This window comes from Eumetopias jubatus, unplaced genomic scaffold (assembly GCF_037043125.1).
Source record: "Eumetopias jubatus isolate StellerSeaLion01/CBP00866 unplaced genomic scaffold, mEumJub1_p1.0 scaffold_12, whole genome shotgun sequence".
Lineage (NCBI taxonomy): Eukaryota > Metazoa > Chordata > Mammalia > Carnivora > Otariidae > Eumetopias > Eumetopias jubatus.
The window spans coordinates 110,250,552-110,269,611 of NW_028274818.1; the positions used below are offsets into that span (position 1 = coordinate 110,250,552).

General features: G+C 67.5%; 1 protein-coding gene across 2 annotated transcripts in view; it reads left to right on the plus strand.

Annotated features, from left to right (window-relative positions):
* Positions 1-14,654, plus strand: part of INTS1 (integrator complex subunit 1) — a 29,942-nt gene extending 15,288 nt beyond the window's left edge. The window contains exons 24-47 of one of the 2 annotated variants that reach the window (XM_028091869.2): positions 809-976; positions 1,055-1,166; positions 2,194-2,355; positions 3,008-3,154; positions 3,541-3,639; positions 3,871-3,995; positions 4,927-5,181; positions 5,699-5,858; positions 6,153-6,293; positions 6,664-6,835; positions 6,913-7,036; positions 7,739-7,869; positions 8,365-8,452; positions 8,547-8,773; positions 8,859-8,982; positions 10,201-10,334; positions 10,754-10,946; positions 11,456-11,583; positions 11,881-11,993; positions 12,449-12,562; positions 13,506-13,576; positions 13,862-13,986; positions 14,093-14,202; positions 14,353-14,654. In XM_028091869.2, the coding sequence (XP_027947670.1) occupies positions 809-976; positions 1,055-1,166; positions 2,194-2,355; positions 3,008-3,154; positions 3,541-3,639; positions 3,871-3,995; positions 4,927-5,181; positions 5,699-5,858; positions 6,153-6,293; positions 6,664-6,835; positions 6,913-7,036; positions 7,739-7,869; positions 8,365-8,452; positions 8,547-8,773; positions 8,859-8,982; positions 10,201-10,334; positions 10,754-10,946; positions 11,456-11,583; positions 11,881-11,993; positions 12,449-12,562; positions 13,506-13,576; positions 13,862-13,986; positions 14,093-14,202; positions 14,353-14,468 (3,339 nt within the window). In that variant the 3' untranslated portion in view covers positions 14,469-14,654. The remainder of the gene's footprint in view (positions 1-808; positions 977-1,054; positions 1,167-2,193; positions 2,356-3,007; positions 3,155-3,540; positions 3,640-3,870; positions 3,996-4,926; positions 5,182-5,698; positions 5,859-6,152; positions 6,294-6,663; positions 6,836-6,912; positions 7,037-7,738; positions 7,870-8,364; positions 8,453-8,546; positions 8,774-8,858; positions 8,983-10,200; positions 10,335-10,753; positions 10,947-11,455; positions 11,584-11,880; positions 11,994-12,448; positions 12,563-13,505; positions 13,577-13,861; positions 13,987-14,092; positions 14,203-14,352) is intronic. The other variant, XM_028091870.2, reaches the window with a different exon arrangement.
* The last annotated feature ends 4,406 nt before the right edge of the window (positions 14,655-19,060 follow it).

The window sequence follows — 19,060 nt, forward strand, 5'->3', positions numbered from 1 at the left end:
CGAGGCCTGGCCGGCTTTGTCGCCATCTTTGGGTGATGGTGCCTGGGCTGTGAGGTGGAGTGTGGCCACCCCTGGGCCCGCTGTCTCAGGGTGGGGAGGGTGGGGAGCCGGGCCAACCCCGGTGTGTGCTGGCAGGTCTCCAGGTGGCCGTTACTCAAGGTGGGCGGTGGGGCCCCGGGCGCGGCCGCTTCCTCCTCACCGGCCCTCCTGGTCGGCTTTCTTGTGGCCCTGCTGTCCTGTCTGCGCGTTCTGGCCCTGACCTCACGCGGCTCCTGTGGGCCCTGGGCTTTGTGGGATGCAGGCAGCTAGAGGCCCCTGGAGGTGGTGTTCTTTCTGCGTGTGGGTTCCTTGCTGGGGGGGCTTGGTGGGAACGACAGCCCAGGCCTTGACGCCTCGCCTGAGTCTGCTCTGGCGGCCAGCTTGGGGACGGCCCGTGGCCCGTGTGCCCAGCACTATAGCTGCGGGTTTCGGGTCAGTACACGTGTGGCTGTGGGCTTTTCTCTTTGGGTCTTGAGGAGGGCGAGCTCCTGTTGCTCACGGGCCCAGGTGGGTGTCCCCCCGCCTTCAGGGCGTCTGTGTCACTTCTCGCCCTGCCATGCCCAGCCTGCTTGGTGGTCTGCATCCCCGTGTGTGCACAAGGGCCCCCCCTCCGTTGTCGGCGCTCCCACCACGCGCCGCTGGGTCTCGGTGACCCTGGCCGTGGCCACGTGAGCTCACATGATGCGGCCTCGTGGTGGGCTGCTGCTGGCTGTCGGCCTGGCGCGGGCCGGCAGGGGAGGCCCTCTGACGGTGTGCTCACTGCCCCCAGGACGTGGCCCGGCTGGTCGTGGAGCGCTCCACCATCATGTCCCACCTGTTCTCGAAGCGCTCCTGCAGCGCGGAGTCGGACGCCGTGCTCGTCGCTCTGCTCTCTATTTTCTCTCGCTACGTGAGGCGCATGCGCAAGAGCAAGGAGGGGGAGGAGGTGTACAGCTGGGTGAGTCTGGCGGCCGCTGCCCGGGTCGGGCCCCCGGCACCCTGGCACAGCCCAGCCACCCTCCTCCTTCCCGTGCAGTCGGAGTCCCAGGACCAGGTCTTCCTTCGCTGGACCAGCGGGGAGACGGCCACCATGCACATTCTGGTGGTCCACGCCATGGTCATCCTCCTGACACTGGGGCCACCCCGTGGTGAGTGGCCTGTGGGTGCGCGAGGGGCAGTCCCGGGGTCCGTGCCCACAGTCTGTGTTCAGACTGCGTGAGCTCCAGCTCCCCGGGGGTGGGGGGCCGAGGGGGAGCCCACAGAGCGGGAAGAACGCCTGCGCCCACCCGCAGTTTGAGCAGGTCCCCGCAGGGTGGCGGCGGGATCCTTTCCCCGCCTGTCCTCGAGAGGGCGTGGTGGGAGAGATCTCGGGAGCTGTGGAGCTCCTCAGGTTGACAAGCCTGCGGTTTCCAGCACCTCCGCGCTGCCCTGGCCCGCAGTGGATGGCGTCAGGAGCCGATGCCTCGCTGCGTCGGCTTCTCTTGGCGCTGCCAGTCGAGCCGGTGAAACTCTTGGTCTCTGGAGGTAGAAGTGTAGGTGGGGCTGCCTGCTGAGCAGCCCCCAAGCCCCAGAGCTGTGAGCCCCAGCTCCTCTGCACGGGCGCTCCACTTGCTGGCCGTGAGCTGTGTCCCTCTGGGTGGCTGCGCCCTCTCCGGCCCGGCAGCCTTCCCTCCAGCCCTTCCTGGCTGGCCGCCCCGTGGTCTGCCGCGTCCTCGTGTCTGCGAGGGGAAGGCGGGGCCCCTCGCTGGGATAGGTGCCGTGGGGGCGCCGCTGGGGAGGAAGAGGGTGTTCCCCCTCAGAAGGATGGGCGTTCACAAGCCCCGGGCGATGAGGGGAGGCTGGCCTCGCGTCAGCCCTGGGCAGTCTCCGGAGCTCGGGAACAGGACGGGAGCTAGTTCAGCTGAGCCCGGGGACAGTGCTGGCCCGTGTCAGTCCCCCGAGGCGGACTGGCCAGCTTCTGAGTACCCGTGTGCCCTCCGCTGGAATCGTGGGGTCAGATAGCTCACAGGTTTCCTCTCCTGTTCCCACGAAGCTTCCGTTGGCCTTACACAGTAAGGAGACGCGGTCTTCCAGCCTTGGCTCTCGGTCCCTCGCGGGGCCGGGAGCTTCTCACTGTAGGGGTTGGGGTCGCCTCGTTGAGCTGTCCTGCCGCTTACCACACTGTCTGTCCCGAAGCTGGTGACGGCGAGTTCCAGGCTCTGCTGGATATCTGGTTCCCGGAGAAGCAGCCTCTGCCCACGGCCTTCCTAGTGGACACGTCCGAGGAGGCGCTGCTGCTGCCCGACTGGCTGAAGCTGCGCATGATCCGCTCGGAAGTCCCTCGTCTGGTAGACGCCGGTACGGGGCTGGGCCGGACTCACGCCTCCCGATGAGCTGGGCGTTCCCACCATGGCACGTGGGAGAGGACGGCTCGGCAGCCTTGTAGGCTCCAGGGCGTCTGTCCTCCAGCAGGTGCTCTTGGGGCCCTCGCTGCGCCCAGTGCTGTGCTGGGCTTTGGGGCAAGCACCACGCTGCACTGCCCCTGCCCACCGACCCCTCACAGTCAGGCGGGAGCCGAGGGGCCCTACGGGAGCGAGCGGTACCAGAGGACAGAGTTTCGAGGGGAGAGGGAGGGGCCGGGTCCTCTGTGCTGGTCCTGGAAGGATGGAGTGGGAGCAGGGTGGCCTGCCTGAGGAGGAGCACTGTTCCCACGGTGGCCAGTGTGGTGTCCGGTCGGGTAGCACCTGGGCAGGTGCAGGGCAGCCTGGGAGGCAGTTTGGTGCACGGTGGGGTTGGTTCGGGGGAGGGCACACTCTAAGGAACTGGACTCCTTGTAAGCCATAGGGAGCTAGCGATGATTCTGGGGGAGCTCGGGGCGAGAGGGAAGGAGCAGCCTCAGGGAGTGGGGTGGGGGAGCTGGCTATGAGCCAAGCAGCGACGGTGAGCCTGCTGGGGCAGGGAGGGGCCCGGGGCCCTGAGCGAGGGGTGACCGAGTGAGCGTCACTCTCAGCCCTGCAGGACCTGGAGCCCCAGCAGCTGCTGCTCTTTGTGCAGTCCTTTGGCATCCCCGTGTCCAGCATGAGCAAACTCCTCCAGTACCTGGACCAGGCGGTAGCCCATGACCCCCAGACCCTGGAGCAGAACATTATGGACAAGAGTAAGACGCGGGGTCCTCACGTCCTCTGCAGACCCCGACCGAGTGCCTCGGGCCCAGCACGAGCAACAGGGATGGTCTGGGGGCGGGGGCACTGAGGGCGGGCACCCCGGCAGGATGTCAAGCCTGGAACGCTCAGGAGAGGCCAGGCTGCCTTGTCCCAGCGCGTCCCCAGCATCCGTATGCGCCCTGGGGTTTGAGGATGAAGGAGCCACAGGGGTGTGCTCAGCACGACCTGGTCCTTTGCTAAAAGATCCTGTAGTTCAGCTTGTGAAACTCTGTGCTGGGGTGTTCCGGGGGCGGTGTTCCCAGCACAGATTTCTGTGGGGGTGGGGAGGCTCTCGCTCCTTCGGGGCTCGGGTGTTTAACCGCTGGCTGCTGGCTCGCAGATTACATGGCTCACCTGGTTGAAGTTCAGCATGAGAGAGGAGCGTCTGGAGGCCAGACCTTCCATTCCTTGCTCACGGCCTCCCTGCCCCCACGGCGAGGTACTGGCCCGTCCCCCAGCCTCACAGCTCAGCCCACGGCACCGTGGGGCCTCCCCAGGCCCGGGGCACACAGTCATCACCGGCCAGCATCCGGCTTCCTGTGTAAAGGCCCTGCTCCTTGTGGACCCCAGCAGGCCCGAGTGAGGGTGGGGGTGCTTGGGGGGTGCCGTCCCCCGCTGGAAGCTGGCCAGGAAGAGTTATCAGCTGAAGCCTCTTCCCCTTTCTCTGCAGACAGCGCAGAGGTGCCCAAACCCAAAAGCAGCCCGGAGCAGCCTTCGGGCCAGGGCCGGACCCGGGCTGTGACCCAGGTGCGGGAGCTTGCCCCCGAGGACGACCTGGCCAGCATGCTCCTGCAGGTATTGACGTGGCTGCCTGGAACAGTCTCTCCAGAAGTGGGGTGCCGGGCCCAGACGGGGAGGGGCTTCACCCCGGAACTCCACATCCACATAGGGGGTTGCTCTGGAGCGAGTGGCCCGGCCAGGGCAGGGCGACCGCAGATGAGCTGCTTAACCTGCCGCGTGCCTCGCTGCGCTCACCCGGAACGGCGGCTGTAACAGAGCCCCTGCAGCTGGGCTGTCCACTGTGTTCCGCTCCGAGGGCAGTGCCCGCAGGCGCCAGGCCTCTGTGGGACTGGCCCAGTTGGCACAAGCCGTCGGCCGCAAGCAGAGTCCTGACTTGCTCTGCCGACGAGGGTGCTGCTCCCGCTAGAGCGGACGGTCCCCGACCTTCAGCCTGTCCGGAGTTGTGCGTTTAGAACAGTCGTATGAGTGCTCGCTCCCGTGCTTCCACCTCTCGTCGACGCGCGTGCTCACGTGCAGCCCGCAGTCCGGGGTCCTCCGTGTGGGTGCTCACCTCCTCACCCGGTGACGTTCGCTGCCGAGCGCATGTCTCTCCCTGCTCTTGCACCTGCACGCTCGCTTTCTCTCGAGTGGGTTTTTTCTGGAGCCCCAGGGCCGTGCTTGGGAGGGGCCCTGCCCTTACCCTCCAGCTGCAGTCTGTGCGCACCCTCTGGGGTCGGGGTCCTGCTCCGGAGGGGCCGACATTTGCAGGGCGGTGGGCTTGCCTGCAGTCTCACCCAAGTGGGGCTTCCCGTGCAGGCCCCCGTCAGGAGTCCTGGGCACCCACTCTGTGCCTCCTTGGGGCATCCGGCAGGGATGGGGGGCTGCCGGCGGCACCCTGGCACAGTCTGGCCGACCAAGCGTAAGCAGTCGTGGTGCAAGCGCTGGGCGCAGTGGGCCCACCTCTGCCGAGCACGCCCTCCTGACGCTGCCCTTTACTCTGCTGCAGATCTTCCCGCTGAGCCCAGGCCCGCGGTGGCAGAGCTCCAGCGCCCGCCCTGCTGCCCTCGCGCTGCAGCAGGCCTTGGGCCAGGAGCTGGCCCGCGTCCGTCAGGGGAGCCCCGAGGTGACAGGCGTCACTGTGCGCCTCCTGCAGGCCATCGCCACCCTGCTCAACTCCCCGCACAGCGGGGCCCTAGTGATGTCCATGCACCGGAGCCACTTCCTCGCCTGCCCTCTGATGCGCCAGCTGTGCCAGTACCAGGTGGGTGCGTGCGTGGCAGAGCCCGGGGTCCGCGGGGGGCCACGCGGGGGGGCCGCTGCGCGTCTTCCAGGGCCTCGCGTCCACCCACAGCCGTCCCGGGCTCCGCCAAGCATCCTAGCTCTGTCCGTCTGTGGGCCTTGGTGTGTGGCGTCTCAGGGACGGAGGAAACAGGCCCCTATGGAGCTGGGTGCGGAGACCCCACCTTTGTTTACTGCAGCTTTCCAGTGAACAGGAGGTGGCACTGGGGATCGCTCCCAGCCCACGCGTGCGCCGCGGACTTTGTAGTTTTGCCGTATCTGCTTCTCTGTGAACGTGTGAACCTGTCAATGTTTGTGTCTGTGTGTGTACGTGGGGTGTCTTCTTTCCGAGCTGCACGACGGTAGGTCCTTGATAGCCGTGGGGTTTGAAAGGATCCGTCCGAGGCCCTGGCGCACCCGGGCAGCGCGATGGCCAGAGACTCTGTGCTGGCCCCGCCCTGGTCCCGACGCCTGTGCTGAGCTGCGGGTCATCCCCACAGCGCTGTGTGCCCCAGGACACTGGCTTCTCGTCACTCTTCCTCAAAGTGCTCATGCAGACGCTACAGTGGCTGGACGGCCCCGCTGGGGAGGGAGGGCCCCTGCAGGCCCAGCTCAAGCTGTTTGCCGCCCAGTACTCAGCACGCCACAGGATCAGCGACGGTGAGGGCCGGCCGACTCCTGGGGAGTAGGCCCGCTGGCTTGCTGCCACTCCCCCAGCGGCAGTGGGGAGGGGGCGATAGCCTCGTTATTACAGGGGTGTCAGCCCTTGGGCTCTGTGGGCCCCGGAGGGGCATCAGTGTGGACGTGGCCGAGGGTTGGAAAGCTAGGGTTTTGGGGAGCAAAGTAGGATCCCTGGTGGGAAGTGCGTGAGGCCTGGGGGCTCCCGGCACAGGGCAGGCCACAGGAGTGGGGACAGAGGGCTGTCCCCTGGCTTACACACATGCTTCCCTGCAGTGCGGAGCGGGCTCCTGCGCCTAGCCGAGGCCCTGGCATTCCGAGGGGACTTAGAGGTGGTCAGCTCCACCGTCCGGGCTGTGGTCACCACCCTTAAGTCAGGGGAGAAGTGTGGCGTGGAGCCCGAGCTTGTCGGCAAAGGTACCTCAGGGCCGGGCACTGTGAGGACCCCCCAGCTTGGCTGCAGAGCGCAGAGGTCTGTCTCCCAGGTGCCCCCAAAATGGGGCCTGTGGAGAGGCGTGGCAGTCAGCCAGGAAGGCCCCACCCCCAGCAACGTAGCCCTGGCCTGGGCTCTGCTGTTGGGGTTTTGTGCGTGTGCGGTGAGCCCAGCCCGGGGGTAGACTGAGGCCGAGCCACAGCTCACCACTGGCCGCCCTGGCCTGGGCACACAGGGGCATTGCTGGCCTTGGGGGGCCCAGGGGCTGTCTGTCCTGGAGTCTGGTGGTTTGGGGCCTGCCTGCCTGCCTGTCCCCCGCGCTGCAGTGACGTGGAGCACGCTGTTTCCCTGCAGTCCTCCAGGGTCTGATTGAGGTGGGGTCCCCTCACCTGGAGGAGCTGCTGGCTGCGCTCTTGGCCCCTGCCCCCACGTCCCCGACCTTGCGGCCCGTCAGCGTGGTGAGCTCCCTGCTGCTGCAGGAGAAGGAGCCCCCGGCTCCAGGGGAGCCGGAAGCCGACGGCTGCAGGTAAGCTGGCGGGGCCGCGGCCAGTCTGGGAGCGGCCCTGGCTGGCCGTTCCTGAGCCCTCCCTGCTTTCCCTGCAGCCTGGAGGCCGTACAGCTGGGACCCTGCTCGGGGCTGCTTGTCGACTGGCTGGAGATGCTAGACCCCGAGGTGGTCAGCAGCTGCCCTGACCTGCAGCAGAGGCTGCTCTTCTCCCGGAGCAAGGTGGGCTGTGCTCCCCTCCGAGGACCGATGGCCAGCACTAACCTGGGGTGGTGGATGCCGCAGTCCCGCAGCAGCCCTTGCCTGGACAGTCTCTTTGTGTTGGTTTCGGCAGAAGCCCGGGCCCGACTCTCACTGGCCCGGAGGGGTGTCTTGTCCCCAGTGACCAGTGACTGCAGCGGCCGGATCTGGTTGCTCGGGCAGGCGGGGAGGAGGGGGACCAGCACTTTGCGACCCAGGATCTCCTGCAGGGATGAGAGGCACCGTGGAGAGTGGAGACTGGCACCCCTCTGGGGATGGGTTCCCCCGAGGAGCCTGTGGGGCCCTGTGGGGAGGGACTGGGCGTCTCAGAGACCCCCGATCACCTTCCAGTGTCCCCAGGTCTCCCAAGGTGCTTCCCATGGCCGGTGGCCTTTGGACAAGACTCGGGGGGTTCTGGGAGCAGGAGTTGGGGATTTGGGTTTGTCGGTCATCTTTGTTCGCGTGCACTTGCTGTCTCCGAGGAGCTGGTTCGGGTTAGCACACGCCGCGTCTACAGCGCGCCCCAGCTGGGCCCCCACGTGGTCCAGGGGCTGCCAGGGCTGCCTTCCAGGCAGGAGCTCTGGGTCTTTCTGGAAACATCCCTCTCCCTTTGTTTTCCAATGGCTCGAGGCTAGGTGGCCAATCAGCGTAGCAGGGACCATCCCCAGTGTTCTTCCTCCCCAGGGCAAAGGTCATCCCGGCCCTCAGGTGCCATCTTTCCGACCCTACCTGCTGGCCCTCCTCACTCACCAGTCCAGCTGGTCCACGCTGCACCAGTGTATCCGCATCCTGCTGGGCAAGAACCGGGAGCAGAGGTGAGCACCCCTCCCCGCACCCTGCCAGGCGGTTGGCGGCAGCATCGAGGGGCCCTCTGGGCATCTGACCCAGCGTTCCTCTCCCTGGCGCCCTGGGAGGGATTCCTGCAGTGGCTGTCACCACCGTGGGGATACAGACCCCCCTGGTCCAAGTGAGCCTGCTCTGGGCAACCACCAGGGCGGACGGCCCACTCCTCGATGGCGTCTGTGGCTCTTGTCCACGCTGAATGCAGGGGAGTCGAATGCCCCCTCTGTGTGGCCAGCAGGCCCGGAGGGTGAGCGGGGCCAGTGTTGGTTTTGCTGGTGTGAGGTGGGGACGCCAGGCGGAGCGGGGCAGCGCAGCCCACGTTCTCAAACAGCTGACCTGGGCCACTCCTAGAGAGCTGATGGGGTAGTGGCGTCTGTGGCCTGAACCTGGCGTCACCGCGGTTTGTCCTACGCTTTGTTCTTCTCATCCTGCCCGGAAACTGAGGCAAAGCTCCGCCGTCCTTGCAGGTTTGACCCTTCAGCCTCTCTGGACTTCCTCTGGGCCTGCATCCACGTTCCACGGATCTGGCAGGGAAGGGACCAGCGCACCCCTCAGGCAGGTGTTGGGGCACAGCGCCCTGCAGGGTGGGGTGCGGCGTGCGTGGGCCCGGTCGGCCCGCCCTGGCGCTGACTGTCGGTGCTGGTTGCAGAAGCGGCGGGAGGAGTTGGTGCTGCGGGTCCAGGCGGCAGAGCTCATCGGCCTGGTAGAGCTGATCCTGGCGGAGGCGGAGGCCAGGAGCCAGGACGGGGACGCCGCCGCCTGCAGCCTCCTCCAGGCCCGGCTGCCCTTGCTGCTCAGCTGCTGCCGTGGACACGACGAGAGCGTCAGGAAGGTGACGGCGCACCTGACAGGCTGCATGCAGCAGTGGGGCGACAGGTGAGACTCCCCCCTCACCCGCGGGCCCCAGGCCGCCGCCCGCGGGAGCCCGTCCATCCAGCAGCCCCGACCCCGTGTCTTGCAGCGTGCTGGGCAGGCGCTGCCGGGACCTGCTGGTGCAGCTCTACCTGCAGTGGCCGGAGCTGCGGGTGCCCGTGCCTGAGGCCCTGCTGCACAGTGGAGGTGCCACGGGCAGCAGTACCTGCAAGGTGAGCAGCAGGTGGGGGCGGCCCTGACGAGAGGGTGCTTGCCACCACCCCCGCCCTTTACTCCTGGGGTGCAAGCCCAAACCAGGTCCTGGAGAAACGCAGTTCCTCAGCTGTGAGAACCAAAAAGAACACACGAGCGGTGCTGGCGCGTCTGGGCGGCCATCCTCCTCGGCGCCGGGGGACAGAGCGCGCCTCGCCCCCGTCTGTCGCGCCTCCTGGAGGGCCCTGAAGCGGTCTTTTCTCCTTCGAGCAGCCCCTCGGCTGTGGAGCGGAGCAGAGGGGCCGGCCGCCTGCACCCCCGGTTCTCCTTCGTAAGGCGCTGTGGACACACAGCCTGTTGCCCGGTGGCGGGCATCTGACCCAGTGTCCCCCTGGGCTTGTCCCTCACGCGTTCGTCAGCCCGGGGCGCCCCCGCGCACTCCCCCGCCCCTCCCAGGCGAGCACCCCGGAGCTTGGGCTGCGGGAGCGTTCTGTCTGGGCAGTAGTGGCATGTGGGCCTCGCCGGCCATCTTCTGCTCAGCGTGGTCCCGAGGCCCGGCTGGGCTGTGGGGTGTCGCACCGTGCGGCCCCACCAGCCTGCTTCCCGCCCCCTGGCGGTGGGCCCCGCGGCCGTCAGACTGTGCAGCCGCGTGCTCGTGCACAGGTCTGCATGGCATCTGCCCTCCCTGCCCTTGGGCGCATCCAGAGAGCGTGCGCAAGGGAGGGTGTGCACGCGCCTGATGGGCCTTGCGCACCCACTTCTGAGGTCCAGCCTCGAGTAGCATGTGCTACTTTTTCAGTACAATGTCGGGAAGTAGTATTTTTTCATGACCACGTTGCCTTGTGTTTTTTTACGCATATCGTTTTGCACAGTTGAGGTCACACTTCGTACACCACGTCGGTTTCACATGTGAATCCACGTAGTGATCTGGCGTTCAGTGAGAGCGTTTGGTGTAGGGGCTGACTTCCAGTACCGTCTGTGCGGTTGTCTGGGGGCTTTGGCTTTGGCCTGTTTGACATGCACCCAGAAAGCACCGGGCCCGGGGTGGGGGTGGGGGGGCGACAGCTTTCTCTGGTCACCCCGTGGCCATGCCAGGTCTTCAGGGAACCTGGGGCGCCCTGCCCCCACTGAGCCCTGTCGGGGGCCCTTCCACAGTGGGCTCGGCCCCGTGTGGGGCAGGCATGTGAGACGCCAGGGCTGTGGGCGGTCCCTGGCCCTCACTGCCCCCATCCCCTCAGCTGGACGGCCTCATCCACCGCTTCATCACCCTCCTCGCGGACACCAGCGACTCCCGGTCGTCGGAGAACAGAGTGGCTGACGCTAACATGGCCTGCCGGAAGCTGGCTGTGGCCCACCCCATCCTGCTGCTCAGGTACGGGCGCCCCAGCCGGCCCTTCCCACCCCAAGCCCAGCAGGCCCTCCGGTGGTTCCTCACGTCCTGCTGGCTCTCAGGTGCTTGTTCAAGAGCGGGGTCTGCGTCTAATAAAAGCTGTGGTGTGGACTGCAGGGCACAGTTCTGGCTGTCGGCTTCTTCCTGACGGAGCCAGAGCTGGGCCCAGGGAGAGCCCTGGAGGGTGGGTCAGGAGAAACACCACCTCGTAGACCCAACACCGGGTGGGACGGACAGGGTGGCCGGGCCGCAGGTGGACATGTCTGCGAGCCCTAGGCCGCGTGGGGAGGCCGGGATGTGCCTGTGTGTCTCGTGTCCCCGAGCGTGGGTTTCCTGTGGGGCCTGGCAGGGGTGCTGGATCTCTGGGGTAGCGGACCATGAGCGCTCTCCGTTGTCCCCAGGCACCTGCCCATGATCGCTGCACTCCTTCACGGCCGCACCCACCTCAACTTCCAGGAGTTCCGGCAGCAGAACCACCTGACCTTCTTCCTGCACGTGCTGGGGGTCCTGGAGCTGCTGCAGCCTCAGGTGTTCCAGAACGAGCACCAGGGGGCGCTGTGGGACTGTCTGCGCTCCTTCGTCCGCCTGCTGCTGGTGCGTCCGCCTCCGTCTGCCGGGGCAGTGGGGACGGTCCCCAGGCCTGTGTGCCCCTGTCCCTCCTCTGCCCGCAGTCACCTCCTGAGGCCCCCGCCACTCCTGCCCCCTTCAGCTCCCCGGCCCAGGCCTGACCTGGCTCCGGGGGCGCCTGCATCAAGGGCCAGCCAGGCCGCCTATCCAGTGGCTTCTGCCACCCGCCCTGGGGACCAGCTCCCCGCTTGTCATGTGCCCGGGGAAGGCCCGTGTTCTTCGGGGGGCCGTCTGGGAGCCACCGCTGGGCTCAGTGCTGCCTTCCCCCCGGCCAACTGCTGTTGCACTTTGTCATGCTTGTTAGACACCTGCCGGGCCGCACTGGCGGCTCACGAACGGCAAGGCCCGTTTGAACACAGGGCCCAGCGGCCAGCAGATGGCATTGCTGGCCTCCGCAGTCCGTCCTGAGACCTGGGCAAGTGTGGTGGGCAGGGCGGGGGCGCTCCGGCTGTGAACGTACGGCTTCCGCTTTGCAGAGCTACAGGAAGTCTTCCCGCCACCTGGCGCCCTTCATCCACAAGTTTGTGCACTTCACCCACAAGTACGTGACCTGCAACGCCCCGGCGGCCGTGTCCTTCCTGCAGAAACACGCGGATGCGCTGCAGTGAGTGTGTGTGTGTATGTGTGCACACGCGTCCGGCCCGCACAGGCTCCATCTGGCGAGGGTCCAGCCGCAGGGCTGCAGGGAGGCACGTCCATGCTCGGGTCAGGGGCTCCCGAGGTGGGGGTGCCTGCAGTGCCCGAGCCCAGGGTGGTGGGGGCTCGGGCCGCGGGGCTGCATCTGTGCAACGCTGTTCTGAACACGCTTCCCAAAGCTCTGACCTCCTCCCCCGCCCGCCTGCCTCCCCGCCCTGCCTGCCGTCTGCGGTGTCTTCCTCACGGAGAACCTGTGCTCCCCCAGCGACCTGTCCTTCGACAGCAGTGATCTGGTGATGCTCAAGTCCCTCCTTGCAGGGCTGAGCCCTCCCAGCAGGGATGGTAGAGCTGCCCGGGGCCTGGACGAGGAGGATGACGGTGAGTGGGACCCATGGGGCTTCCGCCGGGAAGGGGCTGCAGGCCTGGCAGCCCCCGGGGCCATCCCGGTGTCCCTGTGGCGTGTCCGGGCCACAGCAGGGCTGGCGCTGCTCCTGCCGTGCGGTCACGCTCAGCGAGGCGGGGGAGAGGCTCAGGGGGAAGAGTGCTCTCTCCCAGGCAGGTCCCAGCGGGCTCATGGTTCCTGCACATTTGTTGAGTGCCCACTGTGTCCCAGGCATCGTGCTCAGGCCTGGGGCAGTGGCCGCATCTTCTGGACTCGTGGGGTTCTGGGGGCTGCTTGGCAGGGATGGCCCTTGCTTACAGGCGGTTTCTGGACCCTGGGTGTTGGGTGCTGGCCGGCCGCTCCCCCGCCGCCCCCTCCCCAGCGGAGCTCCTGCAGGCCCTGGGCGGGTGGTGCTGTCTCCTGTCTGACAGCACTGACTTCTGGCTTCCAGATGAGAACTCGGCTGGTTCCCTGCCCCTGGTCAGTGTCTCCCTGTTCACGCCCCTGACGGCAGCAGAAATGGCTCCCTACATGAAGAGGCTTTCCCGGGGCCAGACTGTTGAGGGTGAGCTTGGGAGCCTGGCTCCTGCCGGCCAGAAGACAGCAGGGTCCCTGCCAGGTTGCAGGAGGAGCAGGGCTGTCTCTTCATGGTCGGGGGGCAGAGAAGGCCTTAGGGGGAAGATGCAGGGGCTCAAGGCGGGCTACTCTGCTGGTGGTCTCACTGGGCAGCAGGCTGCAGACAGCAGGAGATCGGGGAACCCGGGGGCCGAGGGGCACCTGCAGAAGGGAAGCCTGACCACCGGCTGGTAGGGGGAGGGCCCGCAGTGTGCAGGAGAACAGAGGGCAGGGCCGCTGCATGAATAGGGGCTGTTGGGCGCACCGTAGTGCTGGCGGCCCCCAGAAGTGGGCGTGTGCTTAGGGGTCAGTGTCTCTATGCAGAGAGGAGCACCGGGAGCCGGGTGCTGCCTGGCAGGAGGAGTGGCTCCGGGAGGCCAGGGACAGGCAGCTGGGCAAGGTGGTTCCAGCACAGGTCGCTGGCCTCCCCAGACCTGCCAGACAAGGGTCTGGGGGGCCTGCACCTCTGAAAGCCTCCCGGTCAACCAGCAACTATTTGGGGTTGCTGGCCTGGTGGGACTGGGAAGCCAGCCCAAATCCCGGTGCTTTTCATCCTGAGGTGCTGGGGACTCCTGGGCTTACCCAGCATTCAAGTGGCGTGGAAGTTTCCGGAGGGCACTGGCACCAGCATTCTGATGGGCCACACTGCAGCCGGAGCACCGGGGGTCCCGCTGCTGTGGAGCCTGTGCAGAGGCGAGACCGGGTCCCTGGGGAGCCTCGCTCTGCCCCTGCCTGGCAGGCGGGGTGAGGACCGGTGCGGCCTGGGGGTCCTGCCACAGCACAGGCTCTGGAGCTTGCCCCCTCCTGCCTCTGGGTTGCTTGGGGACAGAGGGGTCTGGCCGTGAGTCCAGCAGCTGTGACGTGGCCCTCACTTGCCCCTCTGCCTGTCTTAGACGTGCTGGAAGTTCTGAGCGACATAGACGAGATGTCTCGGCGGAGACCTGAGATCCTGGGTTTTTTCTCGGTGAGCGAGCTGGGGGTCAGGGGAGCCCTCAGCCTTCTGGTAGGAAGCGTGCCGGGCTGGGGGGACGGGGCACCCCGCGTCTGGACCTGGCCTTGCCCCGGGTGCTCACAGTTGAGCCGGGAGCCCACCCCTGCTCTGGGCTGGAGCCTGCGGACCACCAGTGCTTCCAGCCCCAGGTCCTGAGGCCGTGGCGGTGGGGGTGGGGCGTGGGGAGCGGGGTCCCCTGCCGACTCTCTGCTGTTGCTGTCGGGAGGCCTGGGGGCTGAGGGGCTGAGCTCCCGACAGGAGGGGAGCCCCGGTAACACCCCCACCCCGCAGACCAGCCTGCAGCGGCTGATGAGCTCTGCTGAGGAACCCTGCCGCAACCTGGCCTTCGGCCTGGCCCTGCGCTCCATCCAGAACAACCCCAGGTGAGCCCAGCGTCCCCACTGTGGACCCCGGCCCTGTCCCGGCCCTGCCTGCTGAGAGCCCAGCCGTGGCGCTCCAGGGTGCCCACCTGAGTATGCGCCTTCTCAGCTTTGCAGCGGACTTCTTGCCCACGTTCATGTGCTGCCTGGGCAGCCGGGACTTCGAGGTGGTACAGACGGCCCTCAGGAACCTGCCCGAGTACACCCTCCTCTGCCAAGGTGAGCCCCAGCCTGTCCCGCCCAGGGTGCCCAGTGCCCCTGAGGCCTTCGCTCCCCGAGGCCTGGCTCTCAGGGGTGCCCAGACGCCTTGCTTCCTCCGGGAGCCACCTGCTCATCGGGGCCCGGACGTGTCCATCCCGTGTCATACAGAGCACGCGGCGGTGTTGCTGCACCGGGCCTTCCTGGTGGGCGTGTACGGGCAGATGGACACCAGCGTCCAGATCTCCGAGGCCCTGAGGATCCTGCACATGGAAGCGGTGATGTGAGCCAGCCTGGCAGCCTCCCTCCACTGGCCTCCTGCTGGTCTCCTCTGGGGCGAGGAGGGCTCTGAGCCGCCGCAGCAGTGCCCACGGCCCGTGGCTCCCTGCCTGCACAATGACGGGAGCAGACGCTGACGTCCCTGCGAGCCACGGCAAGGGGCTGGTTGAAATGAAACGTTCTGAATTCCCCGAGTGCTGGCTGCCTGGTGTTCACCTCCCTCGAGTCGCCTGGGGATTGGGCAGGGCCCGGGAGGGGGAGCCCGTCTGCTGGCCCGGCCCGGCCCTCAGCCCCTGCTCCCTGCTGTCGCGCTGGTCCCCTCTCTGCTCCCACTCTCTGCCGGCCAGGAGAGGGAGGTGACAGCCCCTGGGCACCTGGGTTGGGCAGGGCTTGCTGGGGGGCTCCCGCAGACCCAACTCCCGCCCCACCCCAGAAGGGGCCACAGGCCCAGAACCCTTGGCTGTGGGCAGCCGTGCAGAAGCCGGCTGAACCGCGCCCTAACCCTAGAGGGTCCTACCCACAAGAGGGGGGCACCCCAGTGAAGCTGCAGTGCTGGGGTGGGGGCCCTGCCTGAGAATTTGACCTGGGGGCATGGGGCGGGGGGGAGGGGGACAGTACCCCATGAGGTCGGCCCCTCCCACGGAGCCCCAGGGCCCCCTCCGCGTTAGCGCCTCACCCCCCACCCCGCCGCGCTCCCAGCAGCCCCGGTGTTACCCCACCTTACCCTCCTACCGGCTCAGGCTCCGGCTCCGCCCCCAGCAAGCTCCCCTGCCCGCTTCTGCTCAGCGGGGCCACCAGGGGGCGCTGTAGCTAAAAAAAAAAAAAACTGGCCCCGAAGCCGCTGGGCCTCGGCGGGGAGGCGGGATGGTGTGGGCTGGGGCTCAGCCTCAGCCTCTGGGGGAGACTGGCCCTTGGGCGTGGTGAGAGTTGCCTGCACGCCAGGCCGGCCCGTGCTCCTTCCCCTCGCTCCAGAGGGCCCTGCGCCCCGGCCTGGCCTGGCCTCAGCATGGGGACGGCCGCGGTGCCCCTCCCTGTGTGGAGCAGGCTGGTGTTCGTTCCTTCTCCCGAGCGCCTTCCCGGGCACCCTTGCTCCCTGGTCCTGAGCTCTCGGCGGTCGGCCTCCAACGGCCCTGCGCCCGCGATGGCCCCCGGGCTCCAGATCCTGTCGTTTCTCACGTCCCTGCCCCGCATGGCTCACAGTGCCTAGCCCAGGGCCCGTGACCCTGGCCTGCCGCCCACTCCCCGCAGGCAGTCTCAGCCCCCACCCACTGCGGCCCTGACAGCCCGAGAAGGGCGGGCTCCGAGGGGGCGCCGGCCTGGCTGCTGGGATCATGTCACCCGGGGCCCCAGGATCCCCAGCAGGTGGGTGGTGGGCTCCCCGTCAGCCGGCACACAGAGCCCCTGGCACCGGAGTGTGGGAGGGGTCCCAGCAGGCAGAGAGGGAGGCTCGCCCATCTCTAGGCCTAAGGTCCAGGTCCAAGGGAGCTCAGGGCCCGATGCAGCCTGTGCCCCTGCCCACCTCGGCCTGGCCTCCCCTCCTGGCCCGCTCACTGCGTTTGCACACGCTTCAGCCACCCGACGGAAAAGAGCGAGAGGCAGGGGCTCAGCTCTGCCATGGGGGGTGCGGGAGCTCCAAAAGCCCTGAGATGCCGCCCGCCCTCCTGAGCGCAGCGAAGACCCAGGCGTCCTGTGTGGGCGTGGGCAGGCCGGTCCCTGCGGCATCGGCCATGGTGGCAGGAGGGGAGATGACCAGTGGTTCCACGAGCCTGGGCACGCGTGCGAGACACGCGGAGGGCTGGTGGGGTCCGATGCCGGTGTGCGGGCTCTGGCCATCACATGCAAGGGGCTCCTGGGACGCTGGCTGTTACCTCCTTGCCCGCGGCCCCGCTGAGCGCTTGCTCCTGGTCACGCAGTCTCTGTGTTACAGGCCAGGAAACAGGCACAAGACGGTAGCAGGCTCTGGGGCTCGGGCCGGTACTGGCATGGTTGAGACGCGCGTGCTGGGGGCCGTGGGGCCAGAGTCTGCCCCTGACCACCGGCTGCGCCGCTCCTCGCGTGGGGAGATGGATGGAGGTCCCAGCCACCTGGGCGCCCAGCCAGAGTCAAGTGTGGGGGAAGGGGTGCCATAGGGGTGTGCATGCCCCCCCGGGTCCCAGCTTTGTGGGCGAGGGAGCGCACAGGAGTGAGGATGTGTGGGGGCGGGGGAGCCCCCCACTTGGTGTCACATCACCTCTCAGACGGCACACGACCTGCCCCTGCCCACTCGGCGCCAGGCCTGAGCATGGGGTCTTTGCCCCCACAGACCCCCCAGGACCTCAGCCCAGTTAGGACCTTGGATCCTGACCTTCCCGCCAGGTCAGCACCCTGGGCTCGCTGCCTTCTTGCTGCCCGTCGCTCCACGGCTGGAGGTGGGGGCCTGGCTTGGGGCTGCTCGGTGTTCCAGCTGGGCTCGTAGGGTGTGCCTAGCAGCTGAGGGAGGGAAGGAGGGCCGGTGTCTGGGAGTCTTGGCTCCAGACCCCGGGCTGGGAGCAGGGGGTGGGGGAGCTGTGGTGTGAATGTTCCTGCCTGGCCCTCACACCCGGGCTCTCCCCGGGGGCTCCCACTGGTGGGACGGGCTGTCAGCGCCCGCTCGGGCTTCAGTCCTGGGCACGTGACCCTCAGCAGCTGAGCTCCTGTCTCTGGGCCTCCGTTGCCCTGTCGTTAAGAGGGGCTGCACGCACCTACCTGCCAGGAAAGTGGAAGGTATTTGAGCTGAGGTGGCCACATGAAACACGTGGAGGGGGTGCCCGGGTGCCATGGGGCAGCCGGTCGTGGCACCTGCACACACCAGCCCTTCCCAAGCCCTCTGGGGGCAGTGTGAGCGACAGCGATGGCATGGGGGCCTGGCGCCCCGTAGGTGGCGAGCTGGGATTTGAACCTGCATGCTGCACCGTCTCCGGCGGACGTGCTGCGGACCTGGGACACCAGAACCGGGGCCAGGCCCAGACGGACATGGAATCCGTGCAGGGGGTGGGGAAATGTGAAAGCAGAGGGTGTGCAGGTCACGGGGGTGGTGCTGCCCCAGGATGGGCCGACAGGTGGCCACAGAGCCCACCTGTGACCTTGGCCTCCGTCTCTCTGATCCCCAAAGCTCCTCAGCAGTGGCCACCCCCTTCCGAGCCCAGGGTCCCCAGGTCCAACTGTGGGGGGGGGCATTCAACAGGACCCCCGAGGATGGGTCCCTGCGCGTCTGTTCTCGATCTGGTGAGCCGGATAGTGAGCTCCCCGTTACAGGGGCCAGTGTGGCCTGGACCGCTCTGGGGCTCGGAAGTAGTCCCATGCCAGACCCGCGGCCCCCTTCGCTGTAGGAGAGGGGGCAGGCCCCCGGGAGGGTGCTGTGCCAAGGCCAGCCCCACTGCAAGGGCAGCCAGAGGGCTTCTTTCGGGGGCGGGGAAGGGGTGGGGCCGGGTGGGGCATTGCCATGGTGACTGGCGCCAGTTTCCCCAACAGCTTCAGGACAAACACCTGGTTTTGTTTTCAGTCCTGGGAAGGGGTGGGCCCTGACCGGCCTGGATCTCTCCCCACCAGGCTCCGCAGGGCCTGTGCCCCCACGTTCACCCTGGGAGGGCTGGCTGATGCCCCCATTTCATGGCTGAGGGCAGCAAGGGCTCTCAGGGTAGACCCGCTCAGGTCCTGGGTCAGGACCCTCCTTAGAGCAACTGAGGACCGACCCAGTTAGGTCCAGCCAGGCGGAGGTAGGGTTACTTCAGGTGTCGGGGCGGGGGGGGGGGGGGGGGGCGTGGTTTAAGGCCTCCCCGCGGCCTGCTCTCCTCTCCCTCCCTGGACGAAGGACCTGCTGGGAACGCTCTGGGAGGACCGTCCAGTTCCCTCACCCCAGAGTCCACTCACCAGTCCAGACCCCAGTGCCAGTTTGGCCCCCAGGGACCCCACAAGGCCCACGCCCCGGGAGTCAGGAAGAGTTCTTCACAGAAGAACAGAAGGTAGACTGCCAAGTGGGTCTGGAAGGATGAATAGGAGTTTTTCAGGTGAGGACTCTGCTTATTAACCTACAGTTGGAGCCCCAGGGCTCTCGTCTGTCTCCGGTGTGAGTGCTGGTGAGCGCACGGCCCTGGTTCTCTGCCTGGGCCCTCCTGGCCTGGGGGGGAGGGAGGTGGGGCTCGGTGGGGAACAAGGGGCCGGCCCGCACAGAGCGGGGCTGGGTGGTCACTTGTCTGGCAAGTGGTTTGGTCCCACCTCTGTTCCAGATGGGAAGAGGAGGCCCTAGGAGGAGGCGGTGGGCGGAGGTCACAGGGCCACAGGCGGAGAGAGGATCTGGGTGAGCACAAGCCGTCAGCGGCAGGGCCCAGGGTCCCTGTGACTGTCCCAGGGCTGATGGCCACCTGCTCTGCACACCTGGACTGCTGCCCCTGGCCTCAGCCTCCCCGGGGGGGGCCTCCTGAGGATGCGGAGGGGGAGCTGGGGTACCGTGGAGGGGCGGCTGGGTCCCAAAGACCCCTCAGGCCCTCTCCCCCCTGGTCAGCATCACAGCCCGCATCTCACAAGCCCACAGGCCAGACTTGCAGCCCCGAGAGCGTTTGGGATGCATGTGACAGCAGGAGCT